Source organism: Strix aluco, chromosome 15 (assembly GCF_031877795.1).
Source record: "Strix aluco isolate bStrAlu1 chromosome 15, bStrAlu1.hap1, whole genome shotgun sequence".
In the NCBI taxonomy this organism is placed as follows: domain Eukaryota; kingdom Metazoa; phylum Chordata; class Aves; order Strigiformes; family Strigidae; genus Strix; species Strix aluco.
The window spans coordinates 6395115-6416171 of record NC_133945.1 but is presented as its reverse complement, the minus strand read 5'-3'; the positions used below and the strand labels follow the sequence as shown (position 1 = coordinate 6416171).

At 49.8% G+C, this 21057-nt stretch overlaps 2 protein-coding genes across 8 annotated transcripts; one reads left to right on the top strand and one right to left on the bottom strand.

Moving 5' to 3' along the window:
* The first annotated feature begins 21 nt into the window (after positions 1-21).
* Positions 22-14995, top strand: CIAO3 (cytosolic iron-sulfur assembly component 3). Of its 3 annotated transcripts, XR_012625240.1 has the most exons (12): positions 22-126; positions 1965-2060; positions 3562-3705; positions 4037-4169; positions 4543-4677; positions 5027-5145; positions 6262-6391; positions 6637-6709; positions 9940-10077; positions 11129-11286; positions 13053-13424; positions 14642-14995. XR_012625240.1 is itself a non-coding variant. In XM_074840796.1 (11 exons), exons 1-11 carry the CDS (start codon positions 61-63, stop codon positions 13289-13291), a joined length of 1431 nt encoding a protein of 476 aa, XP_074696897.1. In that variant the 5' UTR covers positions 22-60; the 3' UTR covers positions 13292-14995. The 3 variants fall into 3 exon arrangements, 2 of the variants coding, with proteins under 2 accessions (XP_074696897.1, XP_074696898.1); XM_074840796.1 differs by having other exon boundaries at positions 13053-14995; XM_074840797.1 differs by lacking the exon at positions 22-126 and adding an exon at positions 570-1779 and having other exon boundaries at positions 13053-14995.
* Positions 14316-20566, bottom strand: LOC141930235 (hydroxyacylglutathione hydrolase-like protein). Of its 5 annotated transcripts, XR_012625242.1 has the most exons (10): positions 20210-20564; positions 19226-19290; positions 19033-19150; positions 18338-18446; positions 18029-18132; positions 17822-17923; positions 17657-17736; positions 17097-17336; positions 14523-14579; positions 14316-14438 (listed from the first exon to the last, which is right to left on the bottom strand). XR_012625242.1 is itself a non-coding variant. In XM_074840799.1 (8 exons), exons 1-8 carry the CDS (start codon positions 20312-20314, stop codon positions 17171-17173), a joined length of 846 nt encoding a protein of 281 aa, XP_074696900.1. In that variant the 5' UTR covers positions 20315-20566; the 3' UTR covers positions 16278-17170. The 5 variants fall into 5 exon arrangements, 3 of the variants coding, with proteins under 3 accessions (XP_074696900.1, XP_074696899.1, XP_074696901.1); XR_012625241.1 differs by lacking the exon at positions 14316-14438 and having other exon boundaries at positions 14494-14579; XM_074840799.1 differs by lacking the exons at positions 14316-14438; positions 14523-14579 and having other exon boundaries at positions 16278-17336; positions 17657-17733; positions 20210-20566.
* Positions 20567-21057: the final 491 nt, after the last annotated feature.

Genomic DNA, 21057 nt, shown 5'->3' with positions numbered 1-21057 from the left:
TCGTCGTCGTCCCCCCCCCCTCCTCCGCTGGCTGCCGCGCTTGGCGGCGGCGCGGCCGGGATGGCGTCTCCCTTCAGCGGGGTGCTGCAGCTGACGGACCTGGACGATTACATCGGGCCCTCGCAGGTGGGTGCGGGCCGGGGGCTGCCAGGGCTGGGGGTGGCGAGGGCCGGCCGCGGGGGGCAGCCCTGCCCCCCGGCCCGGGTCGGCCCTACCAGCGCCGCCTGGGAAGGGTGAGAAGATGGCGCTGAGGGGAGGTGGGTGACAGCCCTGGCCGTGCCGCCGGCCGGGGCAGCAGCTGGGGATGAGTCTCTTTAACCAAGTAACAAGAGATAGGACGAGAGGTAATGGCCTCAAATTGCGCCAGGGAAGGTTTAGTCTGGATATTAGGAAACATTTCTTTACAGAACGGGTTGTTAGGCGTTGGAATGGGCTGCCCAGGGAGGTGGTGAGTCCCCATCCCTGGAGGGGTTGAAGAGTAAGGTTGACTTAGCGCTTAGGGATATGCTGTAGTTGGGAACTGTCAGTGTTAGGTCAATGGTTGGACTGGATGATCTTCAAGGTCCTTTCCAACCTAGACGATTCTGTGATTCTGTGAGCTCTCGGCCTGGGCTGGGCCCCTCGGCTTGGCAGTGTGAGGGAGGCGGCACAGCGGGCACGGGGGCAAAGGTGCCGAGGCCGGCCCTTTCAGACGGTTTTCGGGTGCTGGGAAATAAAATGGTAAAAGGAGAAAAGCACAGAGATACCTCACTGTCTCTTCCAGCCAGCATGCAGGGAACAGAGAGGGCAGCAACGCTGTTCAGTGCAAGCCTCTGTAAGCAGATAGAGAGAGAAATCTTGGCCCAGCAGCCAAATCATTCCCACCCCGATCTGGAAACTGCCCTATTAAATGTTCATCTAGACCCCCCGGAAAAAAAGCTTAAGCCTGACCAAGTTTACTTGTGCACCACTCATCTGCACAGATGTTCGTGCCAGCATAGGGGAGCAGGTGGCAGAGAGGTGGGGATGAGCAGCAAGGATGGGTCAAGACTATTCCTTTCATAGTCTTCAAGCACTAGCAAAAGTACAAAATACTAATCCTGGATGTATTTGCTGGCAAGTACAGCGGAAAAACTATCCTGAAATGGGATCAGCGGAACGGAGCGTAGCAAACCACATAACTCTCCTTGCAGTACTTGGGTTTCCTAGAGAAGTCTTTCATGTAAATAATGCCACTTGCTTTGCTGTTTCAAGTAGAGATCATTGTTTGTTTTATTCAGTGAGCATAACTGAAGAATTGTAGCATGTTCCTGCTGGTCTCTGCATTTTGCAAAATGTAGTACAGCTGGATTAATTCAGGGGGGGAAACCTGAAGATGTTGGCAGAGCCAGGATGGTAAAAGGCAAAGAGAATCCTAGCTGTGGAAATAGGACAAGGAGTCATAAGGTGCCTAAAGAATAAAAATTGCACAAAATGCAAAAACACCCTTGAGACTTCATCACAGAACAATACAGAAAACTGGAAGCAGGCCATCTGAGGTCGTCAGAGTCCTTTCGACATGAAGTGAAACTTCATTGGCACTAGCCACATGTTGACTGTAGTGACCACGCCTCCGTCGGTTAAAATTTGCAATGAAGAATGCACGATCATCTGTAAGATTTTAGAGAGGAGGACTGTGCAGGCAAGCGTCTGTTCCTTTCAGGGCTCCGTAAAACACAGCTGTGTTCTTCAGAAAGAACAACAAAATTGTCCTCTGGTTTTGGTATGATGCTGGAAAAATGCTCCTTCTGTAAAAAAGGGGTAAGAAGTTTTTGCTTTTACGTTTTCCCTTGGTGGTTATAGATGCTGTAAGTAAATCCAGCATAGCTTAAGGGAGAGTAAGCGGCATTCACTCTAGAACTAGTGTTTGGATTTAATCATTCTAGGTTGTATTAAATCTACCTCTTCATTGCTCATCTCCTTTTGGGGCTTTATTTCTCTTTCAGGAATGTATCAAACCTGTAAAAGTGGAAAAAAAGCCTGGAAAAGCAGCAGCTAAGATCAGAATTGAAGCTGATGGAAGCTATTTTCAGATCAATCAGGTATGTGTGATTTTTCTTCATTATGGTGTAAAATATCCAGAAAATGTATTATTAAGTATTTGTATAGCCTACAGCTGACTAATGCCTCAAAGAGGACTAAGATGTTAAAAAAGTGTCACTATTGCTGTCAGCATTCTCATATCTTTTTTCCAAAGTCCAACTTCTTTATTACTCGGTTTTATAAGCAGTAATTCTGATTTTGTGTCGGTCTTTTATGCTCTGAAACACTGACAATTAGCAATGATTTTCAGTATAAGAGCAGATAAGCTGAAAAGTCTATTTTGCCATCAGTACTTAAGTTTGAGCAATTCCTAGATTATTTGCAACAATGTCTTTTCTTATTGCATTACGTCATACAGCAGAGCGCTCACAAAGAGATTCAATTACATACTCCTAAATTTTGCTCTGATTTTTTTAAATAATATTTCAAATTATTTGTTAAATAGCCTGCAGAATTCATAAGCCTCCTTCTTCCAAAATTAATGCTGAGTTTTGCAGAACAATTTTCCTGTTTACAAAGAAAAGGTTAGCATTTCTTAGTTAACCAAGCTGGGAATTCATCTAGAACTTTTAACTTTAGGTAGATGATGACCTTTTGGCTTAAAAAAGGGGGATACAGCGCTTCCAAAGTAGTCTGGTTTCTTATTTTAAAATTTTAATTTAATAGTACCTAATTGCTTGGTCTGTTTCTGACTTTGTTGAGAAGTGACATTTAAGAGGAGAGTCTCATGGGAAAACTGACTTATTCAGGTCAAATATTATGAAAAATATTTCCAGTGGCAAGCCACACGCTGGTTTTGATACGCTGCCACGCAGTTTTCCCACCAGTGTCCATGCAAGTTTTGCACGAAAGATTTCAGAACTCTCCGTATCAATTAAAAATGTTAGCGAGCTTATAGTCTGGTCACACAACCTGTTTAGGAGGAGTGAAATTCAAGTTCCTGTGAAGAAACATCTCCAGTGCTGTTCAGTAACGTGAGCAGCATCTGATAGAGGTGCCTTCTCCAGGGTGATACTCAATGCACACTGCAGGTGGGTGCTGAAGGGCTTAGGATCTCTGTGATCGACAGTTTTGTGGTTAAAACAGCAGTCTTCAGCCACCCACAAGTTGAAAAACCAAGCAAGATAGACCCTATTTGCTTCTGGGACAGTATAATTTCAGTGTTTTGGAGCAATGTTAGCCCACCAGAGAGCACAAATAATTACGGCCTAAGCAACTGTTCTGTGTTTGGTGAAAGTTATGTTCTTGGTCTTGCTAAAATTTTCCTGAAGGTCCTCAGCATATTTGCATCGATGTGCCAAATAATCCTATTAAAAGCAGCAAACTTCAAAGATATTTCTCTTCTTTCTCATCTTACTAAAAATAAAAGATAATTTTTTTAAAATGATAAACCGAGCATGAAAAGGGCAACGTCTTTGTTACTAAATATAGTAAAGGTGGGAAAAACACTACGTCACTCTACACTGTGATCAGAACTGAGTCTAATCTGTTTCTTTATAGGATGGAGGAGCACAAAAACTGGAAAAGGCTAAAATTACTCTGAACGACTGTTTAGCTTGTAGTGGCTGCATTACATCAGCAGAGAGTGTTTTAATCACTCAACAGAGCCACGAAGAGCTCTGCAAAATGCTGACTTTTAACAAGGTAGGTGACAAGTCATGGCTAGGTAGGCTGCAGAGTCTGAAAGTCTTAATAGAGTGGTATGATGCATCTGCAGAAGCACACGTGGAAACAGCACACGTAAAAATTGCTTTCAGAGAGCTGAAGAATCTGAGGATGTTCTCAGTGCACTGTTGTGTTTTTTCCGATTTTTACAAAGAAATCCTGGGTTTGGAAAGGGCCTTTAGTGTAGTAAGTTACTGACGTCAGAGTTAAGCCAGGAGATGCTTTCTGATGTTCTGGTGTGCTGAAAGTTCTGCATGTGCCATATTAATATTGTCTGAATAGCGCTGGGTTTTGTTTGTTTTTTTCAAAGACTGCCGCTCCCGATGAACGGAAATTGGTGGTGGTTTCTGTTTCACCACAGTCCAGAGCTTCACTAGCTGCAAGATGTAAAATGGGTGTTCTGGAAACAGCAAAGAAGTTGACTGCATTCTTCAAGAGTTTAGGCAAGTGTGGCACTGCGTTCCGTGAATCACAGAGGGGGCTGCTGCGGCGTACGTGGAGGTTGATGTGATTTAACCTCCCCGTGGACTCATCTTGTTTCATAATTGGCATTAGCTAAAATACGAACTGTCTGCAACTTCAGTCACATCATAAACTTGGAGTGAGGGGAGGAAGGAACTTTAAATTTTACATTTGCAGTCCTCCTGTCGCTTCTGCTCGCCTCACTATGCGGGCTAGGGAGAAAGCTTCACTCTCAACAGCAGGTTGCTACCTGTAAATAAAACGTGCAGTTTGAATTTGCTTTGACTGGAGGCTTTCTGTTGTAGTTTGCCGTATCTTTCTTGTGAATTTTAACACAGCTGCTGTATTGCCTAGGTGTGCACTATGTTTTTGATACAACCTTCTCAAGAAACTTCAGCCTGCTGGAGAGCCAACGAGAGTTTGTAAAACGCTTTCGAAAGCAATCTGAAGACAAAAAGGCTTTGCCGATGCTCGCTTCTGCCTGTCCAGGTGTGGTATGAAATTAGTTATGGAAATAATAAAATGGCATGCGAATAGTCCACTGGAACAAAAAAAAAATCAAAAAGCTAGTCAGAAAACTTTAAATGGATAAATTAACTTAGAGGATTACTCTCTTCACAGTACACAGAGACCTTGGTGTTAATAGCAGTAGTGATCTATACAGTTACCTGGTGATCTCTCAAATTAATCTCCTGTTACACTTCCTTTGCTTTTTATGCAGAAGTGAGACTGAAAATGGTTATTAATGGGTGCTAAGCCTGGGGCTGGGGGGAAGGTGGACAGAATGAAGGGCTGCTTGTTATTTTTAAATGTAATTTGCGAATTACACTCTTGCCAGGTTGGATCTGCTATGCAGAGAAAACCCACGGCAGTTTCATCATTCCATACATCAGTACCACCAAGTCTCCACAGCAGGTCATGGGCTCCTTGATCAAGGGCCATTTTGCAGAACAGCAGGTGAGGGGCTGACCTATACTGTGCTTAATGGCAAACTGCTACAAATGAACACTTGAAGCTGCTGGTTTTTTATTTTGCTACGTGTTAGATTAGATTAGAGTTTAAATTAGTTTAAATTAGAGTTTAAAGGCAAAAATTGTCTCGCAGAAGCCAGCAAAGGCAGCATCTTTCTCACTTCTGTTTCATCAGGCTACTTCAAACCTCTGCGTGTTATTTGGGAAGGCTGGAGAAACTTATTTTTCAGTGTCTGTGCTCCCGTCTTGTCTGTGTGTGGTATTTTCATGTTGTTTAAAGTTGGTGAATAACTTAAAATAAATTATCCTAAGACAGAACTTCAGTCAGTGCATACGTGCAGATCATGTCTGGTCTAAAAATTACTTGCTCGTTCCCAACTTAATGTTCTGTTTCAGTTTGACTTAGTTCTGTTCTCAGTCTTTAACCTTTGGAATCCTTCCAAATGTAAATTTGATACTTAAAGACTAGTTGTACTAATAGCCTAGATTTGTCCAGTAAGAAACTTAAGCAGCACTTCTGATTGTATGATTTATTGTCCGTTAATGAGCAGTGGTTTAACACTTACATTAAGTAAATGCTGACATCTGCATACTCCTTACAAAAATTGGCAGCTACTTAGAATATTTGGCACAAGATACTGAAACAGTGGCCTTGAGTCAATGACTTGTTTCCTCGGTCTGTGCTTATTTCTTGGATGGTCGTGAGGTTTTTGTCTGACTCCAGATCATTTCTTAGTTGCTGATGCAGGGGCTGGGTTTTAGTAGCACGGAGAAAGCACGTTCTCTAACTGCATAATTAGGAGTTCACTCACTGTCTGGATCATCTGCACTAGCAAAAGGAGGTGGGGGGAAACCCGTAAAAGGCCACACTGCTGACACTTGCTACAAACTAAAATGGTGTTCTAGGAGAGAAGTAATTTAATGTGTATATAAATGTGTGTATATATATATATAAAAAAATAAGTGTTCAGTAGCAGTGAGGAGTATTCCCAGAGGCATGGTGGCATTAGTTTCATCATTCTCATTTGTACCTGGAAAATACCTCCCTTGAGATAGGTTTGATATTGGTCAGTCCAACCCCACAGCTTTGTCTTTCTTCCAGCACCTGACACCCAACCAGATCTACCACGTAACAGTGATGCCCTGTTACGACAAAAAGCTGGAGGCCTCAAGGCCAGACTTTTTCAACCAGGAGTACCAAACTCGTGACGTGGACTGTGTAATCACCACAGGTAAGCAGAGCCAGAGGTAATCCAGCTAATTTCTGGAAGCTTCAGAGCAAGGCATTTGCTAGTTTGAATAACCCTTTGTCTCTGGTGAAGGATGTAACTTACGGATGTTGCTGTATAATTACACTTGAATCATGCAAATCATATCCTGGTAAAAATTGCAGATGCAGTCTTATGTATTGGTCTGTGGATTTTCCTTTCCTTTATCTCCAAAATAAGAACTTTTTATGTCTGTGGTTCTGTTTTAGGAGAAGTGCTAAAGTTGTTGGAACAAGAAGGAGTGTCTCTGTCAGATGTAGATCCTGCTCCATTGGATACCACGTAAGAACAAAACCTCATTGGTATCTTCAGTCATGTTCTTTTTCATCCAGTAGTTAGAGTTCTTCAACAAAATTTGCCTTTCCACTACTGTTCTACACAAGGCTGCACATGTTTGCATTTGATTTGCTTTCTTGGGCCACTTGAATCAGCACAATTGTGCATTAAAATACTTATATCTACAGAAAACGATGAATTTCCACTTTTATACAGTCTGCAACTATTTGTTCTAGATTTTAGTAGCCCAAGGATTAGCAGCTCTCACTGTAAATCTGCAGGATTGCTAGAATTAGCTCAGTAAGAGTATAATGGCAAACTAATTGTGCAGAGAAGCACAAATTGCATGACAGTCATTTACTTCAACTGCTGTTACACTACAGCTGGTGGAATCCTGCAGAAATCTACCTGCAAACTTTGAAAAGTGGAAGAATGCAGATCAGTGATAAAAGAGTTTGCTAAAACAAAGCCTGTTACGGCACTGTGCTCCGTTCCTAGGTATCGGAGCTACTATAGGGATTCCAGAATTAAAGCCTAAATAGGAAATATTTAGGTCAGCTAATCTCTAGGAGTCTTTATTTGTAAAAAGATGAGATCTAAAACATGTGCAAACCAGATGAGACTTCAGTTGCATCGACGGAAAAGTAACAACTTCAGCTGCTTAAGCGACAACTGCACAGGGATCTAAGTGACTACGGAAACATTAAAATCACATTTTACTCATCTAAATTGACATGCAGGGGCGGTTCCATGCTGAATGCTAAACCAAAGCATTCTCCAGCTTAAAAGAAATGTCTTTGTAGCACTTTGCACGTTGTGAACAGAAAGGCTACATGTGCAGCACCCTTTAAGAATTATAAAAGATGATTATACGATTCAAAAATTTACTGCTCAGACTCCTTAAGTTTTTAGGAGAGATTTTGATACCCCAAATACGCAGCGTCTGGCACATGATTAGTCTGTGACACTAGCCTGTTTTCAGCTGTACCCCTTGTGGATGTGACACTCTGGGTGTGAAATTTGGTTTATTTCTAAATAGGCTTCAAGTCTTTGTAGTGCAACCAAGTGCCCTTGCTCAGGAATTGTCTGATCAGCGCCTGTACGTTGACAGAGCTGAGCTGTGAAGGGAAATGTCCTTATGTGCAGCCTATTTCCTAGATTAGTTTTAATTGTTATAAACGTTGGTCATTCCTGTGCTTCTGAAAAGGAGAATGTGAGCTAGGGATGGTCTGTTGCTGTCTGATCCCTTTCATGTAAGGGATTATTAATTTAAAAAAAGAGATTTAAAATAACATGCATGCCCAGAGCCTGGGTTTCCTTCTGCTACATCTCAGTGGATCAGTAGGTGCAGGTTTCACAGAACACATTTACTAGCACAGATCTATTCACGCACATTTTTTCCAGGATTAAGTGTCTTTTTCTGACATAGCGTACGCACAGATTGTTTTCACATCAAAAAAGAAAAGTATCCTCAGCTATAATAAATATCTGCATGGTTGAGTCCCAAAACTTCAGAAGTTGTCCCTGTAAACTAGAACTTCTGTTCTACCTGCTTTATTGTTACACCACTGATAGCAAATTGAGGAGAACAAAAAGGTTCTGAAGTGTTTGGGATTGCTTAGGAAATGACATTATGGAAGTGTCAGTTATAACAGAGAACTGAATGTCTAATAACTTGATAAAAATCTCTGGCCTGGTTCTTAGGAGTGCATTCTGAGTGCTGGGCCTCATGCTTGGGGTGATAAAGTGCCTCTATAACCTTTTGCAAGCTTTAACATACTCAGTAAATTGACTGGTTACAAACAGCACGTATTCCTCAGAACTTGGAGCGTTCACATAAGCAGGCCAATGGCTGTTGTTCTGCTTTGTCCTCCAGCACGTGGAAAAGCCCATTAAGGGGTTATTACATTTGGCAGCAAGAAGGAGGTGAAGTGCCAGAAATCCCAGGACTTTTGCTGGTGTAACTGCGTGCTCCGGGCCAGCGCTAAAGCTTACTGGCAGCCTCAGTTTAAGAGAGTAGCAGTACGTGAGGCCAGACACACTGAAACATTTTGTTAATGAAGCTCAGTTCCTGTAAACAAGATCAAATTAAAAATAGTTTCTGAGGGTGATTGCAGGCCCAAGTGTTGCCTTCTGCAGCTCTTCCAAAGCTGAGATTTTATCTGCAAGAGGCAACATCTTCGCTTTGACTTGAAACTCTTTGGCCTGGGTTCAAGTGTTTTCCCTTCTGCAGCTGTTGGGAGCAGAATGCAAGTGTCGCTGCCTGATGAGTGCTTCGAAGCAGATCCCTCATCTTGTTATTCTCTCGTAACAAAAGCTATTGTTGTGGCTTCCATCTGGTGGGCTGTTCGCAAGAAACATTCTCTTGACCTCTGAATAGTTGGTTGTGTTCTGGCACGACAGTGAGGTGGAATTACTTGCACAGAACTAGAATTACAAAACTTCTGTTAACGTTCAACACCAAAAATGCGTTGAACTCGAAACAGGATCCCGCCGAGGACAGTGTTGGATGGAGGAAGAGCCCTGGCATCAGGGGGTTTGGTCACCTTTGCTGTGGGACTGCGCGCAGAGGAAACCACGGCCGCAGGGATTTCACCTCTCTGCATGCTGAGACCCCCCAGCAGTGCTCTCGTGTGTGCTGCCAACCACATCTCAAGGAGCTGGTTTCAAAAAATGCGTTGTAACACAGAACTAGAGCTTTCCATAAGGAGCTCTGCTTCTGTTGATGCTTCAAAAAAAGCTTTAGCGCTGGTGAGATGTCCCTTGTCTGAGCCAGGACTTGTGCTGGGTTGCGTTCTCCAACATACTGCCATTGCTTCAGTATTTCCCTCCCGTTTCTAAGTGTAACCCAGGATGCTTGTAGAGGTATTAAACAGGAAGCGAACAAAATACACGTCAGGTAATTGCCCTTGTAACTCAAACATTCCCAAACATGTTTTTCATACGTGAAGATTTAAGTTGGCAGTGCGTGGGTCAGGCCTTGCTGTGGCACGTGACTGTTTCCACTGAGCTTGACCCAAAGGCGGCTGGGCAGCACAGGGTTAAATCCCCGGGCTCTGGAGCTATAAATAGGGGGTTCCCAGGAGAAAGGGAAAAGCTGGGAGCTCAAAGGGAGCTGCCCTGGGGCTTGTTCTGTTGCTTTTGAGTCCCCTGGACCTTTGCCTTTGTGCTGGCTGTTCTGTTGGATCAAAGATTCCCCTCAAAGTGCTGTTTTCTTCCCTCCCTCCCTCCCCCAGGCTCAGTGGCGCTGCCGAGGAGGAACTCACCAGCCACTCTGGCGGTGGCTCGGGGGGCTACTTGGAGCACGTGTACAAGTACGCAGCCAAGGAGCTCTTTGGAATTCAAGTGGATACAATTCAGTACAAACCTCTAAAGTAAGAATTTTAAAGTCCTACAGAAAGCCCTGTTTTTGTTGCAGTTCTGTTCATGCTCTTATCTTGCTGATGTCGGCTGAAACTTTCTTTGCAATGTTAAACATTTTACTTCAAGGCATGGGAATGGGCTTCTCCCTCCCACAGTGGCTGAGCAGTAAATCAGCCCCTACTCCCTCGGAGACTTGTAGCCCCTTCACCACCCACGCGCTTTATTTTGGCCTGATGGATTTTCCCAGTATCCAGTTGCAGACAATTTTTAGAGTAGTTTAGAAGACAGAGCTCGCCTGGATCTGGGCTTCCTCACCTGCAGTCAGAGCAATAAAGTAGATTTGATGCTAATGTAGCGATCACAGGAAAAAAAATCTCCTGTCAGGGCTTTGGGGCTCTGTTTTAACTGTGTTGTAAGACAGAAAACAAGTCACGGGAGTTTGGGCATGGAGGCTCATTCAGCTGAGATTCCCACTAGCTTCCCTATTATGATATTAATGTACCATTTGTAAGGAATTATATCCCTGATTAGCAATTATTTATGTTTAGGATTCTCTGGTCTAGGAAGCAGAAGGAACAACCCCCCAGAGTCTCAATATGAAATACTTAATAAAAATCAAATTACTTACTCTTTTATCAGGAACAGGTATTTCCATTAACCTCTGGAGTCTGGAAGCCTTCAATAATGGTTTGCTCCCCAGTTTTATGACCCACTGCAATTTCAAAGTTTCCTCCGAGGCCCCACTAATGCATAAGTTGGCTGAAGCCAACTCAGAAGGTCCATCACAATGAAACTTTTGTTCAGGCTGCCTTTGCTTTGCTTTTAAGGGTTTATTCAACACAGGTGTTCTTCCACAAACTCAGTTCAGGTGGCAGGTCCTCAGACAAGGCTGGAGAAGGAGCTGTGAGCTCTTTCCTTCATCCCTTCTGTTCGGGTGGCAGAGAACTGGGACAGCCTCCTTGAAAAAGATTTCAGAGAGAGCTTTGTTTTAGCACAGGGCTCTTTGAAGTTTAAAATAGAAGTTAATTTAGATAAGACATTTTTCTCTGCTCTTGTTCTCAGAAACAAGGACTTCCAGGAGGTGACATTGGAGAAGGAGGGGGTTGTCCTGCTCCAGTTTGCTTTGGCGTATGGGTTTCGAAACATACAGAATTTGGTGCAAAAGCTGAAACGTGGGAAATCGCCCTATCACTACGTTGAAGTCATGGCCTGCCCGTCGGGTAAGACTGCTGGGGGCCTTCCCTGATACACCCGAAGCTGTACGAAACTGGACCTAAAATACAAGAACGACAGGCAATTTCTACATCATGAATATTGTGGCAAAGCTGTCAAATTCTTGAGATGTGATAGTCACAGCTTCAGAATGTCAGAATTGTTTGTGTGTATATTTTCCTACCTAGAAGCTAGTAATTCTTCAGGATTTAAGTAATTACGGTTAAATTCCGTTGCACAAAATTTGCACAATTGGTGCTTTTAAGGAGGTCCTCCTGGTTTTCTGAGCTCTTTGAGACATGGGGAGATTCACCCTCTAAAATTGCACAAAATTGACCGTTGTGCTTTTAGAGAACGCTTGCTCTGGCTGGTGAAGAAAGTCTCTTTCTACCCATTTTAATCCTTTTCCCCTTACAGAATCACAGAATTGTCTAGGTTGGAAAAGACCTTGAAGCTCCTCCAGTCCAACCATCAACCCAACATTAACAGTTCCCAACTACACCAGATCCCTCAGCGCTGGGTCAACCCGACTCTTCAACCCCTCCAGGGATGGGGACTCCACCACCTCCCTGGGCAGCCCATTCCAACACCCAACAACCCCTTCTGCAAAGAAATACTTCCTAATATCTAGTCTAAACCTTCCCTGGCACAACTTGAGGCCACTCCCTCTTGTTCTATTGCTTATTACTTGGTTCAAGAGACTCATCCCCCCTCTCTGCACCCTCCTTTCAGGTAGTTGTAGAGGGCGATGAGGTCTCCCCTCAGCCTCCTCTTCTCCAGACTAAACCCCCCCAGTTCCCTCAGCCGCTCCCCATCAGACCTGTGCTCCAGACCCTGCACCAGCTCCGTTGCCCTTCTCTGGCCACGCTCGAGTCATTCAATGGCCTTTTTGGAGTGAGGGGCCCAAAACTGAACCCAGTCATCGAGGTGCGGCCTCACCAGTGCCGAGTCCGGGGCTAAGATCCCTTCCCTGTCCCTGCTGGCCACGCTAGTGCTGATACAAGCCAGGATACCATTGGCCTTCTTGGCCACCTGGGCACACTGCTGGCTCATTATCAACCCACCCCCCCAGGTCCCTCTCTGCCTGGCAGCTCTCCAGCCACTCCTCCCCAAGCCTGTAGCGCTGCTGGGGGTTGTTGTGGCCCAAGTGCAGCACCCGGCATTTGGCCTTATTGAAGCTCATACAGTTGGCCTTGGCCCATCGCTCCAGCCTGTCCAGGTCTCTCTGCAGAGCCTCCCTACCCTCGAGCAGATCAACACTCCTACCCCATTTGATGTCATCTGCAAACTTTCTGAGGGTGCACTCGATCCCCTCGTCTAGATCATCAGTAAAGATGTTAAACAGGAGTGGCCCCAAAACCGAGCCCTGGGGGACACCACTTGTGACCGGCCGCCAACTGGATTTAACTCCATTCACCACAACTCTTTGGGCCTGGCCATCCAGCAGTATTTTACCCAGCAAAGTGTGTGCTCATCCAAGCCATGAGCAGCCAGTTTTGCCAGGAGAATGCTGTGGGAAACTTTTCCCTTTGCACAAGCCCTCCTTTCTCACCCTCTTCGACCCCGCTAGCAGAGCGTGGGCAGCTCGCGCCCAGCCCTCGGCTCTCAGCCAGAGCTCCCCGCTGCTGCTTACCCCTCTTACACGGGGAGTAAACGCCAATTATAGTGTTTTCATTTCGGTAACGGCAGGTGCAGATTAAATTAACTGTTTTTTTCTGATAAAGCTGAAGTGCTTTCGAAACCCAGTGACATTTTCTCCTTTTGTTGCATGCAGGCTGTTTAAACGGGGGTGGTCAGATCAAACTAGACGGTGAATCCAGCAAGGACCAGCTTCAGCAAGTCGAGAGGATGTATGAGTCTCTTAAGACCACGATTCCCGAGGAGAACTGGACTGTAAAGGAGCTGTATGAGCAGTGGCTGGGGGGCACGGAGTCGGAAAAGGCTGCCCGAGCTCTGCATACGGAGTACCATGCCGTGGAGAGAGCGAGCACCGGATTTAACATCAAATGGTGAAGCTTGACGCCGTGAAGCCCAGACACTTGGTGCCTTTTTAACTCTGTTGTATGGTGGATTCTCAAAAGACAGCTAAAAGCTCTGTGCCCTCACTGGGACTTGGCAGTTTCTGACTCTCGTTAGGGATGAGAAGGTAATGTGCATCTAGGCAGGCAATATTAATTCCTAGAGCCTTATAATTACTGAAGTGATGTAAATAAAGACCAAACACTGACTTAAAACGCACGTCAAAAGGAGCAGTAGTGCGACCCAGCCTCTGCGCAGTCTTTAAGGACTAAATCTGTGCTCCCCTTACACCCCTAAACCTCCCAGAGCTGATGAATTTAAGGTGCTGGAGGAGTTGGCTTGCAGGAGGCTGTAGCCTCACCCCAAGGAGCTTTTTGCTACATGATGATGTTACTCGTCCCGGCCTCACTGTGTTTGGGGCACTAGGTTTTGGGGCTGGCTCTGTCAGGACACCCTCACTGAGTTAGAAATGCCCTCATTAGACCCTGGGGTCTGGTTTTCCACTTCAGGGGCTGCCTGCCCCTGCCCTGCAGCTGCAGCATCCTGGCCCTGGCTGAGGGGGTGGGTACCAGCAGCGTGAGAAGCAGGGCTGAAATGGGGCCTAAATTAATGTTTCAGAAGAAAAAGCAAGAGTGATTTTTTTTTTCCTTTTAATTATAACAATTGTCTCTAACTGTGGGCAATTACATCTCTCTTTCTCTCCCTAAATTACACAGTAGGGAGAGTCACAGAATTGTCACATCTACCCCATCCTCAGCAGCCAGTTACTGATGGATAATATCCTTAAATTCAGAGAAAGCAACTTTTTACAGTGTTTCAAGTAAGAATTTACTGCCAACTTTCCAATGAAGGACAAAGCCCTGGGTGTCTCTGAAAGGTGTTCCTTTACAAAAGTTAATAGAAGGCAGCTGTGAGCTGTAATCATTACAACGAGTAGTTTACCAGAACAATCCAAGAGGTTAGTAAAAACACACCTGGTTTAATGCAGCATATTCTGATGCCTCGCCAGAAGAGAGGTGGATGTGGAACAGATTTGGTCTTTTGTTGCTGGAGATGACGGGTGCCTGTCGTGCTGTCAGTGTTTTTACATACGGGTGTTCTCAGAAGATGTGTTTGCAGAAAAACAGCTACTAAGTCTGGTCTATTTAATGAGAACATCAGTTTTTGTGGAGTTGCAGTGTGGCTGGGGAGGGGCAGGCAGGAGTGGGAGGCTCTGTGGCTGTACCTGAACTCGAGGGGACGGGACGCCAGCAGATGTGGAATCTCCTTGTGCCCGCTGCAGCTGCAAGTGAAGATGAACTTGGAATCATTACTGAATCACTTCAATATTTCTCCTTTTTCCAGTTACTGCTATGTGAGGAAGAAGGACTGTACAGAAAGTAGAGTTAAGTGGACGAAAACTTGAAAACAGAGCTGCCACATTGCTTTGTTGCTTCAGAGTAAATACAAATGCGGAGCCGGTTACCACAGCTAATCCTGAGAGGACCTTGCCCGGACTCTCGCCAGGGAAAACCCTCACCACGTTACTGCCGCCCGCAAGCGCAGGGCTCAGCCCTTCACCCGCCTCTTGTACCGGCTCCTCTGGCAGTGCTGGCCTGCGTCCTCCTCAGAGCCTCCTCCGCTCTTTACTAAAAGTAAGCCAACAGTGTAAAAGACTTTTTTTTTTCATGTTTTTAATTAAAAGCTTTACATTTTTCAGGTGTTGCTGCTCAATTAGTGAATTCACAGTGTTCATAAGGCAAGAATCTCCCAGTGCTTCCCCCTCCCCACCCCGTTTATTCCCCAGGCGAGGCGGCAGTTCAGCGAACGCCCTTTTCCACGCAGATTTAGGACACAGATTTATAACAGAGTGTTGTGCCAGACCATAACATTGTTATCTACCGCCGGAGATACTCAGCCCCGTGCGCTGAAGGGCCGAGAGCAGAAATGCTGTACATCAGTGCGAAAGAAACACATTCTGTTTCTGTTGAGAACACACATGTCGAGCCAGAAGTGCACAAATAAATAAAGCTAAATGAGCTGTAAATCAAACAACGGGGGCTCTACCTTTTGTCTCCTCCCCAGCTACCAGCGCACACACGGCCTGAGCCACCGCAGGAGTCGCCCCTCACAGCGCTCCTGGGTGTCTGTTCCTGCGAGAGCAGCTTGAATCCTGCCCAGCCTCTGAGTGGGTGGTGGCTCAGGGACACCCCCCAAACACACAGGGGTGCCCCTCTGCTCCCAGTGTAAAAAAACATCCAGAGGAGTCCCCGGGTAACACCTACAAACTGCACCGTTACAGTTAAACTGAGCAGCTTGGGGCAATAGTACCGAGGCAACTTGTGCAGCAGGATTAATTCTTCCTCTCCTGGCAGGGAGAGTAAATTCTAACACTATAACTTAATAAAAGGAAAAAAGAAAACCTTAATCTAGTTTCTGGCAAGGGAAGAAACAGCCACAACCCAGGCTTCAGCAGTAACGGCTGCAGCCCACAGTCCACGCATGAAAGATCCTGAAGTCAACTCAATTCCAGTGTTACGAGCTATGAAATTTATAATCGATGCTGATTAAAATGACAACACGCAGTAAAGGATTACGGGACCAGCTCCTCTGCTCCGTGTTTTCACCTGAACTACATAGAATGGGTGTAAACTCGGCAGCACCAAGACAGTCGCACATGCTCTGCACACTGAGGTAAAGGAGAAACCAGAGACTGTCCCACACGGAACCTCCTGCCCACACCCAGACCCTTCAGAGGGATTTTCACAGCTATTTACAGAGCTACCATCAAACTCTACTTTTTTTCCCCAAAAAAACTACTGATTTGTAATGCACCTCCCCACCACCTACAAATAAAAGCTTTGCGCATTTCTCAGACCTGAAAAAAATAAAATACAGTACTGATTTTGCACAAACTGAAGGCTGAAAAGGCTTAAACTCAGCTGTTCCCCACCTCTTTTTCTAAAGACAAGGCAACATAAATGTAAGTTGCAGCCAAATGTTTTTCTTCTCCAATTTTTTATCTTCGGGGGCGGGGAAAAAAAAGCACACGTTGTTGTTTGCGGCCTAAAAACTGTCCTGTCACACCTTGAGAAGCATTTCACAAAGCCAGGGGGTCAGAGCGCGCTCTCCCCCAGGCCTGACCTCCACCTGAGCGTGCGCCGCACGGTTCGAGGGGTTTGGACGGCTCCTGTAAGTCAGTGATCATGTTACAGATCCCTACACGATGTTTCTATGTTGGCCTGCTATAAAAATAAGGGGAAAAAAAAAACAAAAGGGAGGAAAAAATACCCAAACCCCCACTGCAAGGAGGGTTTTCTGTTAGCCCAGGTCTAGAGTCGCACAGGTGCTGCTGAGCGCCAGTGAAAACGCCTGTTCCCTCCCCAGCTGCGCCTTGCTTGGCCTGAGAAGGGCCCAGGGAGGGCCCGGCGCAATGAAGCACCCGGGTCTGGCAGGAGTACAGGCAGGAGTGCAGGCAGGAGTGCAGGCAGGAGGGCCTTACAGCCCCGGCAGGGCCGTGGGGTCCAGCACCGCGGCCCCCTGAGGGTTCCAACCTTTTCCATGCTCTCCCCTGGCTCCCACACCACACCCCCCGACCTGACCGTTGCGAACGCGGGTGTTCTGCCCCCCAAAACACCCCCGACCCACGGCCGGGGGGAGGCTGAAGCACCTTCCCCCGAGCTCCCTTCCCATGGGGAAGCTCAGCAGAGCTCCTGCAGGCCCCGGGGAGCCGGACATAGGCGCTGGAGGGGACATAGCAGAGCAGCCTCAAAACGAGCAGGTTAAAGACAAAAACCACTTCCCAACTGCTGAGTCTTACGGGAGGAAGTCGCAGCCGGCCAGCCGTGGGGCAGAAAAGCCACCACCATGACAGGGATGCTGCGTTTTGGCCGCTCACTTCTTCTCGAGGAAGGGGCTGAAAAGACCCCAGTCAAACGCGAGCACGGCCTGGGGATTGGGCCGCTCCTTGGGCTTCTTGAAGTTATCCTTCTCGGTGCGCAGCGTCCTCAGCACCTCCACCGGGTCCGTCTTACCCGTGAACTTTTGCAAGGGCTCCTCCCTGCAAGGAGAGCGGCTCCGCTGTGACCATGGGGGATGGGATGGGGACCCCCCTCCCCACTGGGACAGACGTCGGGGGAGTCACATCCTCATGCTGGGGGGCTGTCTGGGGGGACCCTGTGCAGGACCCCACATCCCAGACCCTCCCCTCCCTCAGGACTTGGATTTCCCACTGGGTAGCGAAGCCACGGGAGAAGGGGTGACACTGGAAAGAAAAGGGGAGCAGAGTTTGGGGGCAGGACCAGCCAGCCGGGGCCCACCCACTTCGGGGTTGACCCACGTCAGGGCCCCTCATGCCCCCCAGGCACTGCCGCTGCTTACGTGACCCGCAGGAAGGGGTTGTAGAGGAACTCCTCCTGCAGCGTGGAGGGCACCGTGGGCAGGTCCTCGTCATCCCGCTGCTGCCGAGGAACCAGACACGTCCAAAAACCTGCCGGCACCCAACACCTCCTCCGCCCCTGCCCCGGCAGGGGCTCAGCCACTTACTTTGGCCCACGCGAGTTTCTTCTTTACTATTTCATTCTCCGGTTCCACTTTTAAGGCAAACTTGAGGTTTCGGACGGTGCATTCGTGGCCGCAGAACACCTTCTGCAACACCAGCGGGAAGTACCCGGTGTCACATGTGCCACTCTCAAGCCCCCTCCCGATTTTGGGGTCCCTCCCCAGGCTGGAGCTGAGATACGGGGCACTCACCGTTTCCTTCGGCAAAGCCCCCAGGATCTGGGTGAGGTTGGTGTACATCTGCTCTGCTGTCCCCTCGAAGAACTTCCCGCAGCCTCCCACAAACAGGGTGTCACCTGCGGGGAAAGGGGGGAGGTCCAAGCACAGAGGGGACCCTGCCCCACTCCCAGGGCTGGGGGGCTGGGTGGGAGCCCCCCCCCCACGCTGGATTCTCCCCGCGAGTGCTGAGCACAGGGGGGCCAGGCAGCACACAGACAGCACGCAGGCAGCACGCCCCACGTCCCCGGTACCCCCGGGGTGCCCGGCAGCAGGGTGGGATACCTGAGAAAAGAGCCGGAGCGTCTGGGGAACCGTCCTCCCACATGAAGTAGCACATGTGGCCCGAGGTGTGGCAGGGGGTGAAGAGACACCTCACCCGGATGGCCCCAAACTGCGGGGAGAGAGGGTCAGGACCCCGCCGGGGCTGTCCCGGCGCTGACAGGCAGCCAGACCCACCCCCCCAGTCGTCCCCAAGCCCCACGGCATCGCCCACCCAGGGCTCAGCAGGTCACAGAGGTGCCCGGGGCATGGTGGTTTGGGTGAGTTGCACGTGTCTGCCCCGATGGCGTTTGGCAGCAGGGCCTCAGGAGAGGGTTGGGTCCCCCCCACGCAATCCCAAAGGGAACGGGACGAGGTTTCTCCTCCAGTCCCAGCCCTAAATCCACGGTGCCACGTCTGCAACCACCCCATGACATGGGGAGCCCGAGCACAGTGGGGCCTCAGGAGAGGGTTGGGTCCCCCCCGCGCAATCCCAAAGGGAATGGGATGAGGTTTCTTCTCCAGTCCCAGCCCCGAATCCACGGCGCCACGTCTGCAATTGGCACGGGGAAGCCAAGCATGGCTCCATCCAGGCACCGAACACGTTAGCTCCCGGCACGGTGCCATCGCCCGGCTGTGCTCCCCACAGCGGGGCAGGATCCGTGCACGGGGTGGGGACCGAGCCCCGTGGCGCTTCCACCGTCCCTACAGCCACGTACCGTCAGCTCCTGGCTGTGGGTCACCTTGTGCGTCAGGGCCCCGATCCGCTCATCAGCGCCGTACACCCGCAGACCCGGGCAGAGCCTCGCCAGCTCCTCGTTGCCCCTCGCGTGGTCCCTGCGGTGGCAGAGGAGGGATGGACACCTGGTCCCACACCTGGCACTGCTGTCCCCGACCCCCAGCGACTCTTACCAGTGGTGGTGGGTGGTGAGGATCGCTCTGAGCACCACGTCCTCCTTCCTGATGATTTCCAGCAACTGAAAGGGAGGCAGAGCAGAAGGAGGTGAGCGCACAGAGGTGCACCATGGCTGCTACAGTCGCCCAGCGCCGCCATGAACAGCCGGCGCCCGCCGTGCCCGTCCCGTACGGCACCGCTCTGCGAGTGCAGAGCAGAGCAAACGGTCAAAACCAATGGCTGGAGCAGTGAGAGGATGAGGGTGGGAGGAAGGCTCAGCTCCCCACGCCTGACCTGCAGAGCGGAGCAGGCGGACGGGAACGGCGGCGTTTTATGGCCGGTGCTTTCGCACGGAGGCGCGGCACGGGGTCACTGCCACGGCCGTGGAACCCACCCTGGCGCCGGCGAGGGGCCGCGTGGGGCTGCCAACCCCGCAGCTCTGCTGCCAGGAGCCTTTAAACGCCAACTTAAAATTCATCGCTACTCACAAACCCGCCGGCTGCTCCTGATTACGTTCCTCAAAGAGGAAGGAAACGTCCGAGTCAGCAACAAACGCTTAAAAACCGCGACAGCGTTTGGACCGGCCGAGGGTGGCACGAGGGGGTCACCGGGCTGGGGGGGTCACAGTGGCGAGGGGTGACCCCGGCCGCTGCCCTCCCTGCCTGCCCCCAGCTGACTCCTGGAAAACCAGGACTTCATGTGGGAGACGCACTCCAAACCCTAATTTTGGGTTATTTTTACTTGCTTTGGGGTCTGCAAGTCTTCCAGCTGGGGCATGGGGAGGGCTGGGAGGTGACAGTTAAGGCGATGTGGGGACCCCCCGCAGCCCAGGGGTGGGTGGGAGTGGGGTCTCGCACAGGGGTTAACCCAGCCAGTGGGATGCACCCTGGTACACGCCAAGACCCCGCGTGGGGCCACCGCCACGGACACGTCCCCCGAGTGGGACCCCGCAGCCCACCCGGGTCAGGGGGCTGCTGAGGGGGGGGCAAAACACCTCTCACCCTTTTGGGGACGGCGGCGTCCACCGCGATGGCGTCCCGGGTGCTCTCCTCGATGACCAGGTACATGTAGTTGTCCTCCAGGACAGAAATCACCTTCACCTTCATGGTCCCTCACCCACGGGACACGGCGGGGGGGCCCGGCCCCACGCAGCAAAATAGGAGGGCGGCACGGTCCCCACGCAGCCGCAGGGCGGGGACACGCGGGGCTGTGCGGTTTCCCCCACCCGGCACACACACACACCCCCCTCCCAGCTCCGCCGCGTCGCCCCCAGCGCGACCCTCGGCGGAGCCCACGCGTGACGCGGCCGGTACCTGCGGGCGGCACCGCCCGCAGCCCCTCCCCGCAGCGGGCGGGCGCGTCCCGCCCCCACCGGTGCAGTGCGGGGCGGATCACGCTGCGTGGGGCGGGGTGACATCCCGCACGGCCCCCGCTGCGCGGCGTGGGGGGGGGGGGTCCCTCCTTCCTGCCCTCCCCCCCCATCACGGCGCAACGCGGGAGGGGGGAAACCCCCCCCGGGGAGGGTGGGGGGGAGGCTGAAGCACCCTCGCAGTGTCTCACCGTGGAACCCCGCATCCACGCGCTTGCGGGGCCCCACGACCTGCCACCCACCAGCAGCCAGGCTGGAGCACACAGCGATCCCCCCCCCACACCCCCCCCTCAAAACCGCAGCCCAGGCGCCCCGAGTCACAAAACCACGCCGCAAGGCTCAGGACAGGTCCCGCACACGGATGGGGGTCACGCAGGACCCAGGTGGAGCCCCAGCGTTGGCCTCCGGCCCACTCGAGCCCAAATCCCACCAAAAGTGGGGGGCAGGCAGGCGCAGGGCTGTGCCCTGCTCCCTTCCCAG

Bases quoted from the DNA above. Each gene is read 5' to 3' on its own strand.
- LOC141930235 (XM_074840798.1), bottom strand. From the start codon at position 20,314: ATGAAGGTGAAGGTGATTTCTGTCCTGGAGGACAACTACATGTACCTG. The intron at 19,151-19,225 runs GTAAGAGTCGCT...CTGCCACCGCAG, and splicing joins CTCACCACCCACCACCACTG to GGACCACGCGAGGGGCAACG. The intron at 17,337-17,656 runs GTAAGCAGCGGC...CTCTCCTTGCAG, and splicing joins AACCCCTTCCTGCGGGTCAC to GGAGGAGCCCTTGCAAAAGT.
- CIAO3 (XM_074840796.1), top strand. From the start codon at position 61: ATGGCGTCTCCCTTCAGCGGGGTGCTGCAGCTGACGGACCTGGACGAT. The intron at 3,706-4,036 runs GTAGGTGACAAG...TTTTTTTCAAAG, and splicing joins AAATGCTGACTTTTAACAAG to ACTGCCGCTCCCGATGAACG. The intron at 6,710-9,939 runs GTAAGAACAAAA...TCCCTCCCCCAG, and splicing joins CCTGCTCCATTGGATACCAC to GCTCAGTGGCGCTGCCGAGG.